The sequence below is a fragment of the Hakea prostrata genome, chromosome 3 (genome assembly GCF_041222555.1).
Source record: "Hakea prostrata isolate BN-2017 chromosome 3, UWA_Hpros_2, whole genome shotgun sequence".
Lineage (NCBI taxonomy): Eukaryota > Viridiplantae > Streptophyta > Magnoliopsida > Proteales > Proteaceae > Hakea > Hakea prostrata.
The window spans coordinates 27,818,972-27,832,457 of NC_142602.1; the positions used below are offsets into that span (position 1 = coordinate 27,818,972).

General features: G+C 32.6%; 1 protein-coding gene across 2 annotated transcripts; it reads left to right on the forward strand.

Moving 5' to 3' along the window:
- Positions 1 to 4,737: 4,737 nt before the first annotated feature.
- LOC149021959 (beta-galactosidase 6-like) lies at positions 4,738 to 13,135 on the forward strand. Of its 2 annotated transcripts, XM_089150167.1 has the most exons (19): positions 4,738 to 5,243; positions 6,291 to 6,386; positions 6,843 to 6,955; positions 7,350 to 7,416; positions 7,932 to 8,024; positions 8,107 to 8,250; positions 8,346 to 8,440; positions 8,605 to 8,713; positions 9,137 to 9,221; positions 9,319 to 9,437; positions 9,543 to 9,704; positions 10,614 to 10,795; positions 10,979 to 11,067; positions 11,346 to 11,455; positions 11,608 to 11,718; positions 11,920 to 12,024; positions 12,135 to 12,280; positions 12,407 to 12,767; positions 12,878 to 13,135. In XM_089150167.1, the coding sequence occupies exons 1-19, from the start codon at positions 5,064 to 5,066 to the stop codon at positions 13,016 to 13,018; spliced, it is 2,508 nt and encodes an 835-aa protein (XP_089006293.1). In that variant the 5' UTR covers positions 4,738 to 5,063; the 3' UTR covers positions 13,019 to 13,135. The 2 variants fall into 2 exon arrangements, with proteins under 2 accessions (XP_089006293.1, XP_089006294.1); XM_089150168.1 differs by lacking the exons at positions 4,738 to 5,243; positions 6,291 to 6,386; positions 6,843 to 6,955; positions 7,350 to 7,416 and adding an exon at positions 7,430 to 7,817.
- The last annotated feature ends 351 nt before the right edge of the window (positions 13,136 to 13,486 follow it).

Sequence of the window (13,486 nt, forward strand, 5' to 3'; positions counted from 1 at the left end):
AGGGTAAAATTGGCATTTAATTGGTTTATAGGTCGTCTTTGTTTTTATTTTAATGGGCTTAGCTTAAATATTCAAATTCGGTACACCTTTGGAGGGGCCGTTTTCGGCGGGTTTTTTGTTCTCGGTAATTCTATTTTATCATAATTTAAGTGCTTTTTTCATGGTGAATCTTATAAAGGAACATACCATTTTTTCCTTCTTTATTTTAATATGCATAATTCTATATGGGTCACAATTAATCTACTAACATATTCTCACAATCATATGGCAAGATTTAAATTAGATAAGGAGAAGAGGGGTTTAAGGCCATAGCTGAGTCCAGTTATCACCTTTAACCAAATCACATGTAATGCCTTCCTTTTTTCTTCTTTTTTTTTTCCGTCTCCTCTCCAATGATTGTAACTTCTTACAAAATTCTCTCTTTTTTTCCCCTCCTATTTATATTGTCAGTCTTAAATCTTAGCTTATTAATTTTTTACTAATATCATATCTCGTACGTACAATGATTATTACTTTATATTTTTTATTTTAATTTATATCATATTGGGGATAGTTATTGTTGCCCTCTTGTACTATAGCCTATTTACTAAAAAGACACTGCTTTTTATAAAATTATTGTTGCTCCCCTCAGATCTAATAGTGCTAAGAGGTTGTATAGTTGAATATTTAATATATATTTTGTCCTTAATAAATAAATAAATTCAAACACAATACTATCCTCATTTAGAAAAAACCATATCAAGTAACAAATTCTCAATTCTTATCATTTTGAATTAAAAAAAAAACTAAATTTTTATTTATTTATTTTTTGCAAAGGAAATGAACTTCCTAAAATTGATAATGTCAAATCATTTAGCAAATAAATGAAAACCTAATAAAAGTAGGAACTTCTTAAAATTGATAACATCAAGTTGAAAAAGTAAATAACAAAAACAAAAAAATTAGAAAAACAAGGATTCAATAACCAAATTAGGGTTTTTTTCCTAATTACAAAGGTAATAATGTTACTTAATATAAAGTGTAAATAAATAGAATAAAGACTTAGAGTTATTTGGATTTTAAATAAATAGAAATTGTCACATCATCAGTCATCACTTAACTAATAGAATTTAAAAGTATTCAAGAAGCATACAGGATAAGGTAGTAATTAAGATATACTATAGGGAGGCAACAATAATTATTTTATAATATTATACTCTACTTATTACTTAACTAATAGAATTTAAAAGTAGGGGCGGTCCAAGTGGTAAGCAGCTTGGTCTGCTTAAGCAAGGTTTTGGTCGAATCCTTGTGGATGCAAAATATCCCCGCTAGGAGACTCACCCACCACAGCCAGGTGGTCAACGCGGGTTGAACACCGGTTTATAAACCGGGGTTGGCAACACAAAAAAAAAAAAAAAAAAAGAGTTTAAAAATAACGGCGGCAACAATAATTAAAGGTAAAGTGTAAGATTGGAATAGTAATTTCAAGAAGCATAGAGGATAAAATAATAATTAAGCTATACTATAGGGAGGCAACAATAATTATTTTATAATATTATACTATAATTTTATTACTTATCACCACTCAATCAATTCATGTTACACCTTCCCTTTTACGTGAGGCATAATGTTGAGATGGGAGGTGATGAAAGGTGAGGTGTCTCACCTTCTTACTAACTCATGTTTCACTTATCATTGCAACCCACTTTACCTTTTCTTATATTAATAGTGGAATAATGTAAAATTTGATTCTTATGACATATAATATATCATACTATTATATAAAAGCATGTACTCCTATTTCATCGCAAATTTTTTCCTTTGACTATTGTACCATTTGCTTTTATCTTAATGTCACATTTTCTATATTAGTTTTCTAATAATTTTCTTTGTTTCCTCACAAATTTTTGGTATCCTTCATATTTTTTTACTTTTTCTTAAATTTGTAAATTTGTAAAATCAAGTAAGAAAGAAAATTCTTATTCATGACCATATTAATAATAGAAGATATTTGTCTAGAAAAAAATTTTCACATGATTTTTCCCTCTTAAAATTGTTTTTCATGTTTGTTTTCTAATTTTGCGAATAAGTGTGATATAGTTTTTTTTTATTTTTTTTATTTTACTTCTATACAAATTAATTTTAGAATTTTCATTTTGTTTTTTCTTTGATCCATAAAATCAAATAAATGAGAGAATTTTGATCATATTAATGATATTAGATATTTTATGATTTTCTCTCATTTCTTCTTTCAAGTAAATTTTCCATCTGAAATTTTTTTTCATATTTTTTTTTATAATATTGCTAAAATTTGTGTATAATATTTTGAGATTTTCTTACAGAAACTTTCTTTTCAATTTATTTTTCCTTCTTAAAATTATTTTCCATGATTTATTTTATAACTTTTCTAATTATTGTGATGTGACCTTTTAGTTTTTTTTTCTTTTTCAAATCTTGTAATTTTTTTTCTTAAGATTTCTTTCCATATTTTGTTTTTTATTGTCTATTATTTATTTACCTATTTTTATTGAATATTTTGACATTTTATTAATTAATTAATTACCTTTAAAAAATAAAAATAAAATCTTCTCCAAAATTCTATCATTCCCTCAACAAATTTTGTTTCCATTTTTTCTATTAAAATCTTTGAGAAAGAATAACAATACATTGCGAAGTTAATTAAAAGAAAGAGAGAAGAAGATAATAATTAGAGAAAAATATCCAGCCACATAAAGGGTACCTTGATTATCTTATTTTTTGTTTTTATTCAATTATTTATGTGGCTGGATATTTTTATGTGGTACAATTATCTGGACTCGATAATCATGGTACAATTTATCTTACTAAAAATATCGAGCTACATAAATTGTACCTTGATTATCTGGATATTTTTATGTGGTACAAATAATAATTACCTTTAAGAAAATAATTTTTATGTGACTCATAAAAATTCAATTGTTTTAATAAGATAATCAAGGTACAATTTATGTGGCTCGATATTTTTCTCTAATTATTCTATTTTTTTTCTTTCTTTTAATTAACTTCCCAATGTACTATTATTATTTCTCAAAGATTCTAATAGAGAAAATGAAAGCAAAAATAAATTATAAAATAAATCATGGAAAATAATTTTAAGAAGGAAAAATAAGTTGAAAAGAAAGTCTCGGTAAAAAAATTTCAAAATATTATACACAAATTTTAGCAATATTAGAAAATAAAACATGAAAAAAAATTTAAGATGGAAAATTTACTTGAAATAATATTCGAGAAAAAATCCTAAAATATATCAAAATTTTCTCCCTTACTTGATTTTACAAATCTAAGAGAAAACAAACATGAAAAGCAATTTTAAGAGAGAAAAATCATGTGAAAACTTCTAGAGAAATATCTTCAAATATCTTCTACCATTAATATGGTCTTGAGTAAGAATTTTATTTTCTATTTGATTTTACGAATTTACAAATTTAATAAAAAGAAAAAAATATAAAGGATACAACAAATTTGTGAGAAAACAAAAAACTAAAATTGGTAGAAAACTAAAATAGAAAATTTGACATTAATATATAAACGAAGGGTACAATAGTCAAGGGAAAGATTTGCAATGAAAGAGGAGTACATGCTTTTATATATAGTATGATATAATATTTCATTGACCCATAGTCCCACTTGATTCTCATGTGGGACCCATCATTGAGTTTATTTATTGGTACTTTCGGGTTAAAAAATTTAATGATCATTTTTCCATTTGGGGTTAATATAATTCCATCAGATATAAGATTTACGGGCATTATTGGAATTTGGCTCAAATATGAATTTAGGGTTTACCTTTATTATACTTTTAGTGCAATCATTTTGTTATTGGCTATTCTAAGATGTTGGCATCCTTTTGTGTTTCTGTTTGGTTCATCATCATTGGTATTGACTACCAAATATATACTAAATTAGCATAAAAAATGAAAAACTAAAATTTTAAATAATCGAATCATACCTCTTCAGAATGACTTTACCACCAAGGGCACATCTGGTATTTCATTCACTGGTTCAGTGATGTCAACTTGAGGCTCACCTGTCCAAGTTGTTGCATTAGCTAAAAACCAAAAGTTCAAATTATACAAAGATTTTAGAGTGCGAATATTACACAAATGGTCGTTTTCTCAATCAATTGGACATTCTGGACTAGAACATTTGCTAAAAATTACGAATTCTATGAACAAAAGAACAACTTTACTCCCTAAGATAGGAGACAAAATTGCAGAGAATCTGCTAAAATATCTCAACAAATAATAAAATCAAAGAGTTTTTTTTTTTTTTTTTTAATAAAAAAACGAGTGTTTATGAATCTAAAGAAGGAAATTGTCAAAATCAAATGCATACCATAATGTGTAGCCAGAATCTTGTTGTTGTCCAAGTACAGCTTTACCCAAAAAAAGACAATCCAGGCTTTAGCAAATTTTTTTTCCATTGAAAGCTCTAGCATGCATGCATTGACAGAGACAAAAGGTCAAGAAAAAATTAAAGAGGAGAAGAAAAGGAAGTATGAAATAAGAGACACTGAACAACTCGTGTAGCAGAAAGGAGATTAGGAGAATGAGGTTAGGATTCCTCTTGGCGTCGAAGTCTTAGATTCCATTTGATTTGACGTAAAGTTAAGAAAATAACGCACTTCACGGGTACCTTATTTTTCTGTCTGTATCCCATTTCATCTCCTTCCTTTTTTAAATGGCAGTGTTACTTTTCCTTTGTCTCTCAAGGAACCCAGATTACGAGTTCTCTAAAATTAGTGAATCATTATTGTTATTTATTAATAATAAATGAAGAAATCATTTATAACCTCTCATAAATTGACCAACGAACTTGGAAAGAATTCACATTTAAGAGAAGAAGATTTTTAGAATGATAACGATTCAACCCAGAAAGAAAGAAGTTATATATATGGAGAGATCCAACTGGGTATTTGCTTGAGTGTCTCAAAGATTACATTTGTCAACTCCTATAAAGACTGTAACGAAGCGTGGAGAGAAGTTATAAGAGTGAGAGATTAGTAGTGCAAGTCTGCAATTGAGTAGCTTAGCTTTGGAGAGATGGGCTGCTGGCGGTGGTGGTGGTGGTGTTTGTTTGTTTCAGTGGTGGCAGTTGTCGGAGTTGGTGGCCGGATTGTTGCCGGAGGAGAAGTCAGCTATGATGGACGATCGCTCATTATCGATGGAGCGAGACAGATTCTATTCTCTGGTTCAATTCATTACCCTCGCAGCACTCCTGAGGTATTCCCACTCTCTCTCTCTCTACTTGAAGGATTATCAAAAGAAGGGAACTGCAGATTTATTCCTGTTCAGTTTTGTTGGGTATTTTTTGAAGAAAAAAAATTGGTTAGGTAGAGATGTAGTTTAAGTGGAGAAATCACATGTTTTTGGCGGGTTACGGTTGTCTGTGAATCTGTCCATTTGTTGTGTGAAAAAGGTCAATTAATGGTACTTTGCTTGGGTCCTACACATTTATTGTGCATGACCGCATCGAAATTTTGGTCAAAATTGAATCTTGACATTTGACAGAGATTTCGGATCTCGCGGTCTGAAATTTCGACTTGACAATTATGCGCATTACCCATGACTTTGTTAACACTAAAGGGTTAGATTTTGAGTTGGACCCATGGGTAGGCCCACAATTTAAGGGTGTCAATTCCGGCACTGAATTGAACCGGCCTAGGTCTAATTAGAAGGGAGGGTAAGGATTGAGGATTGAAAAATCTATCGATTTTGGGCTGGTTCAATCCATTCTGTTGATGGTTCGTTCTCTCGAATTGAATCAAGATTCAAATTTTGTTTCTAATTTAAAAGGGGTTGAATTTGGTAATTGGTTGATAATGGTCTCAAATCAGCCATAACTCGAACCCAAGGTGCACCAAACCCTAAATCAAAATTCTTCTGATGGCCAGTGTTAGGGTTTGGTGCTTTTGGCTTCAATTCTAAAAACTAAAATCAAAACCAAAACCAAACTCAGCCCGGATAAAACCATTGACACTCCTACCCCACATGTTATAGGAAGGTGAGGTTGGAGATTAGTAAGTGGGCTGGGCTCTATTCTTTTAGATATGAACCCAAGTGGCATGGGCCGAAAATGTGGTGGTTCAGAATCTAGTATGGGTTGGTGCATAGAAGTTGTTCATTATAAATGTTGTCTTTTCTGGTATAAATTACAAATTTTTTTTGGGTAAACTAAATGGTATCTTTGTATCTCTTTATTATTAAATGATTATGTGATAATTAGTCAAATATTTTTTAAGTTTAATGATGAAATGTGGCATTTTGCAGATGTGGCCATCTTTGATAGCTAAAGCCAAAGAAGGTGGAATAGACGTTATACAAACTTACGTATTCTGGAACCAACACGAGCCTCAACCAGGCAAGGTCAGCTATCTTATATTTGGCTTTTCTTCATGCACAGAGAGAAAAGAATCTCTTCTCCACTAAATGTGACCACATGAATAAAATATCAGCTTTCTAAATTTCATTTGGGACAAACATGTTTACTTGGACATGCTTTTGGTCACAAATTGCGATCTCCAATTCTCTACCACATATTAATGTTCTTAAGTGGGATCTCTTCCTAAATATCTAGATGAAGGGTGTGTAGGGAGCATTGTCATCTGCCCACAAGTGTCGGATATCCGGACTCCTGAGATATTGGATATGCAATTTGACCACCATGCCCTTAAAAAGAACCATAAATTATTTGGAGCTTTGTATTCAAAATCACATTTTGTATTTGAGTGCAGGGGCAGCATACTTCACACATCTAAGTAGCATTCTGTTTGTTGTCTTATAGTACAAATGTACAAATCAATCGTGGTTATATTTTTGCAGTATAATTTTGATGGGAGATTAGATTTAGTGAGGTTTATCAAGGAAATCCAAGCGCAAGGCCTCTATGCAACCCTTCGGATAGGACCATTCATTGAATCTGAATGGAGTTACGGGTACTATTTTGGATTTTTCTTTTTTGTTTTTTTTCCAAGTATGTGTATTGTAGGCCTGTGGCTTGTATTTATTTGGGAATAGTCACTTGAAGTTTCAAATTCCATACAACTTAAAAATGTAGATTTTTATATTGTTGAAAAAAATTTCAATGTCTAGAAAAAGGGGTAAAACATTGATAATCTTTTCTATAAAATTTCATGCATTTTAAATTTTAGTGAGAGACCCCCAATTTTATTCCAATTGTGATGTCAAGCAGTTTGCCCTTTTGATGCTCTTGGAGGCTTCTTCCAAAATTTACATGAACAGATTCTTTTTTATACTTGCAATCCTAAAATTACTGGGGCAAAAAACGCCTCCTTTCTTATAAAATTTTCTTTTTGGTTGTTTCTGCAGAGGGTTACCTTTCTGGTTACATGATGTTAAAGATATTGTTTTTCGATCTGATAATGAGCCCTTCAAGGTATATTCTAGAATTTATCTGAATTTATTTATTTATTTTCTTTTTTGTTCCTTGTTCTCTGGTAAGAATTAGTGGGATTATTACCCATGAACCCCAATACTTGGAAAATCTAGACCAGCTCTCCAATCTTCCTTACCTTATCACCAAACATAAGTGTAGTATGAGTGAATGGAATCCTTTCTTCTGTGTCTAATGAGAAGAAAAGAAGAACTTGTGATTATTGAGCATTTCAGATTTCATAAATATTGTTTTTCTGATCACATCTCCTTTAAACAGCTATCCCCTGAGAAGAGGAGATTTCCCTTGAGCACCCAATTTAAACGACTAGTACCTCTAGTACATTCAGTAATGTCCCTAAATTGGGAATTGGTTAGATTTAGATAACTCCTGGTTCTGCAATGGTATATTTATATTCCAAATTGTTTCGTTTGCTGGAATGTAGAATAAATCATCTCTCTTCATATGCTATTTCTTCCTTTTACCAACAACTGACATATTTCTCCCTCTTTGTATAGTTTTACATGCAAAGCTTCACAACCAAGATAGTAAATTTGATGAAATCTGAGAACCTGTATGCTTCACAAGGAGGCCCCATAATTCTATCCCAGGTAAATCTTATTGTAGCTGTCATAAAATTATATTTCATCCACTCTCCAATCGTGTGGTGTCTTGATGATTGGAATAATGTAGATAGAGAATGAATACCAAAATGTCGAAGCTGCCCTTCATGAAAAAGGACCACCTTACGTCAATTGGGCTGCAAAAATGGCTGTGGGGCTCAACACTGGTGTTCCATGGGTGATGTGCAAGCAAGCTGATGCCCCTGATCCAGTGGTTAGTCCACTTCTTTTAACAAATATTATCTTCATGATTCTGAACTATTCTTTCTGTCATATTTACTGCATTGAACCTTAATCTGTATTTGTCAGATCAATGCATGCAATGGGATGAGATGCGGGGAAACATTCGCAGGACCCAATTCACCCAATAAGCCTGCAATATGGACAGAGGACTGGACATCCATGTATGTTCTTACTTAACTAACTTCTTTGTCCTTAGCTTTGTTGTCAAATTACATGGAATATGGAGAAAACATCTCAATTCACACATCCATCATTCATGTTTACTTGTTTTAATGTTTCAAGAACCCAAATGGAAGTACTTACCCTCTTTTTTAATCTTTTGAAGGTACCAAGTATTTGGTGGAAAACCATACTTAAGGTCTGCTGAAGACATTGCCTTCCATGTTGCACTTTTTATTGCTGCAAAGAATGGAAGCTATGTAAACTACTACATGGTATGGTGATCTTGTTAGTTCAATAGCCATTTTGTTCATCATTTTATTACATTTTTCATTTAGTCTTAGAAAAAGTGCAATAACTTTGAAAATGTGTTTGGAGATTTGCACAGACCAGATTTCATCAATTTCATGGTTCAATCTCAACCTTAATGTTTGAAAACTTAGTAACTAGTGTAAACCATGAAGTAGCAAATTTGAAGCCGTTCTGATTGTACAAAGGATTGGAATTAAGACAAAGTAATTCTTCAGGAGATAAGGCTTGTTAAGAGCTTTGATAGATGGGTTTAGATGATCTTATAACATCCATTTGAACTCTAATCTCCTGAATTTTTATAATTTGTTACAGTTTAGACTATATGGATTCAGCTTTATTCTTTAGTGTTAGGGATGTGTCTAATTTTCTCTCTTTTTTCAATCTAGTATCATGGTGGAACAAATTATGGAAGAGTAGCCTCTGCTTATGTGACAACTAGTTACTATGATCAAGCTCCTCTTGATGAGTATGGTAGGTAGAACAATTTGATATTTTTCTCATCATCCATATTTCATTATTGTTTGTTGTTGTTATTATTATTATTTTGAATAACAGTTATTGCATGCAGGTTTAATTAGGCAACCAAAATGGGGCCATCTTAAGGAATTACATGCTGCAGTAAAGTTGTGTTCTAAACCTTTACTTTCGGGCACATATGCTAGTTTATCTCTCGGTGAATTACAAGATGTAACACCACAAACCTTATGATACCTGTATTTCCTTTATTTAGTTTCTTTATTAACTTTTCCAGTAAATTATTTCAATGATATTGACATATTTGCTTTTATTCAGGCTCATGTTTTCAAAGGCAAAGAAGGAGAATGTTCTGCTTTTCTTGTGAACAATAGTTCAAGAAGTGCGACTGTGACATTTCAAAACCATCCATATGATTTACCCCAGAAATCAATTAGTATCTTGCCAGATTGCCAGAATGAAGTCTTCAATACTGGAAAGGTGAGTTTTCTCTCTCTCCAGCAATTCCTTGTGGTTGAAGGCTTTGTTTTGTCCATGAACTCATTCTCTTAGTTTTTTCATCTAGATCAAAATTTGGTTACAAACATCAGACTGGTTCCCAGTGGGCTGAGGTTCTAAGTACTCGATCTTGAATCCAAACAAAATGAAAACCGGTTTATTGAAGTCATTGGCATCCTAGACCGAATATAAAATTAGGGTTCAATAGTTCTATAGAGTGCTTTCAGGAAGAGACATTGATGATGGTTGATGGCATTGTTACTTGTACAGTTAATAGGAAAAGAGATATATGTCCAGCAACCAGTCAATTACATATTTCCATCTCATTTTTTTTTTTTTTTTTTTTTTTTTTTTTTATTTTTTTTTTTTGTGGTTGTGGTGGGGCCCCCCGGTCCCCCCTTTGGTCCCCCTTCAAATGGTCCTTTTTCGTTTTGTTGAAACACTGTCAATGTTACACTTTATATGTGGGGGGGGGGGGGGGGGGGGGGGGCCCTGATGGGGGCCGCCTCAGGTGGCGGGGAGGTTGCCGAGAGGCCGGTCTAACATTTTTTTCTTTTCTTTTTTTTTTTTTTTTTTTTTGTTGGGGGAGAAGAAAAAAAAATATTTAAATAAAAAAAAAAAGAAGTAGAACATATCCAACTAGAAAATTATCAAGTTACACTTATATGTATCCTACTCAAAATAAAAGATACATAACATATTGGTCCCAGACAAATAAATACTTTAAAACCCTATTAATCTTAGTTCATCTTCATCTGATATTCAAAAGGTTTGGATTGGTTGATGGTAGTGCACTTGCGTTGCTTTGTTAATGCGTTTAATTATTGACTGAAGTTTCTATTTTTGTATTTATTTATTTTAAATATCTGCCCTTTCATTACTCCTCCACAGGTTACTACTCAATATAATACAAGATCAACAATACCAGTCACCACATTCAAATCAAGTGATCAGTGGGAAGCAAATCAGGAAGTTGTTCCTAACTTTGAAGTTACATCATTAAGAGCAGATACACTGTTGGAGCATATGGGTACAACTAAGGACAAGTCAGATTATCTTTGGTACACTTTCAGGTAAATTAATTGCTAATTAATATTATAGTGATTGTTTTCAATACTATCTGCAATGTGAGGTAATATCAAAAAACAAAGCTTTTAACCAGTTTATTAGGAAAAAAATCCTCTTCGTTCTAATTATTTTGGTGCTCTTAAAAAGTTGAGTGATTTTTTCAATTCTTAAATTATCCAAAAATGCAGCTTTCAGAATGCCTCTTCTGGTGATAAGCGTCTCAATGTTGACTCCCTTGGCCATGTTGTTCATGCTTTTGTCAACAACTTATATGTAGGTATGTTATTGTACTGTTCCCTCTCTGTAACATGTATATTGACAATCAATTAGTAAATACTTCAGAATTGAATTTGTAAGTACTCCAGAAACTACTGAGTATGAAACTTTTTGAATCCACTCAAGATGATTTTGAGTCTTCAACAGAAATCTCGATCTATTGAATCCCGTTAGGAATTTTTGCATAGTTTTGAGTTGTCTTTTTAAGGGTAGAAGATGGATTTGTAGTAACAACATATTGGGGTTTTTAACTAACCAAATTTCTTTTGTTGTCATTAGGATCTGTACATGGCAATCATGACAGTAAAGGTTGTACTCTAGATACTCCAATTTCTCTAAATAAAGAGATGAACAATATTTCATTATTGAGCGTAATGGTTGGATTGCCGGTACTAATTCTATCTAAAAAATCTATTTTCACTTGCAATTTAGAATTTTTGCTAGTTGATATACTGATTACTTAAATGGATTGAGGATAAGGCAAGGAACTTCTAATCAAGTATGTCAAGGAATGACAGTCGATTTTGTTTTAAATATTAAGGATTCAGGAGCATATCTTGAGCGTAAGGTTGCAGGATTACGAAATGTTAGGATTCAAGGCAATGACAAAGCAGACTCTCTGGATTTCACTAACTACAGCTGGGGTTACCAGGTTAGTTTGCTCTTACTCTAAAAGCTTAATAAAAATGGTTTTATTGTTAAAGAAAAACTTTCTCCTGTCCTCTACTTGATGTATCTAGCATGAGAAAGGATGATTTGTAATTTTAATGTTGTAAGCCTTTCCCATCTCAAACTTGGAGAAACAACAGAAAGACAATAGAATATAATGAGTTTCTCAAACAATGTAATGCAGGTTGGGCAATTAGGAGAGCACTTACAGATATACAATGAAGAAGAATCACAAAATGTTCAGTGGAGCAATATCGGTAGCTCTCCTCAACCACTCATGTGGTATAAGGTACATGAAAAAAGATTTCAAGTTTCATTGCATGAGGTTTTGAGTTAGTAGCCAACCATGAGTATGTTATTTCATTTGCAATAACTTATCTACTCACTGGAATTTTCCAGACAAAATTCGATGCACCTAGTGGGAAAGACCCCTTAGTCCTAAATCTTGGCACAATGGGAAAAGGTGAAGCTTGGGTTAACGGCCAGAGCATTGGTCGTTATTGGTCCTCATTTCTCAATCCAGATGGTGTTTCTTCACAAACATTGTATGTAACATCTGATTCTAGCTATGCAATATAGAAATTTTGACATATATCTTCTTTCCTCTGCTGTCATTATGAAATTCAGCTAAAACTATTCTTGTTGCTAATTTGTTGTGTCTCTTCTTGCAGGTACCATGTTCCTAGATCTTTTCTAAAATCCTCTGGTAACCTTCTAGTCTTGTTCGAAGAATTTGGTGGTGATCCACTCCAAATCACCTTGGAAACTGTATCAATAGCTAAGGTGTGTGGATATGCATCTGAATCACATGTCTCCCCAATGACTCCATGGGTGGAGCGAAGGACTACCAAGGGAAAAAAGCATGCAAGACACCATGGTAGGAGACCAGGAGTTCAGCTTGAATGTCCTCCTGGAAAGGTCATCTCAAAGATTGTATTTGCAAGCTATGGGAACCCTTCTGGTGGATGTGAAAGTGGAACTCATACTTTAGGAAGTTGTCATTCACCAAATAGCAGAGTAGTGGTGGAGAAGGTCAGTTGATGTTTGCTCTTTCCTTTCATATGTTTTATTGTGTGTTTTGCTTTTCTTTTTGTTCAGATGCATTCTAAATACTCCTTTCTTTCTATATCTACTTTTTGCAGGCTTGTTTGGGGAAGATCCGTTGTTCTATTCCACGATCAGTTAGGAGTTTTGGTAGTGATCCATGTCTAGATGTTACGGAAGCTATATTGGTTGATGCAGAATGTAGTTTTAAGGGGCTAGTATATCCAAGGAATAGTTAAATTAAATATTTGTATAGCTTTCAGAAAGCTACCAACAAATATTGATTTTCTTGTTTGCAAATCTTTCATAAGGGAATTTGTTCATCACAATAAAGGGAGAAAATTATTTTCAATGGAAAGCAATATTAGATAAAATGTCTATTTTACCCATGTCTTTTATGTAATGTTCTTAATTGTAATCACTCATATGATATAAAACAACTCTCTCTCATCAACAATAGATAGAGAAAGATATTTCGTTAAACCTATTCTATTATGGTATCAGAGCAGAAACAGCTGACAAACAAGCACCGAGGGCATGGTTTCATCGTTTGAGTACCTTTTGCTTACCTTGGGTTTTGGGGTCTAAGCGTTCTTCATTATTTTTCGCATCTGTGATGGTCCGCTCTTCATTCTTGTTTATGTTGATGCATTCTCATCGGACCGCTCATCGGTTTTCTCATCTTATGCCCTTTGGCTCGGTTTGCT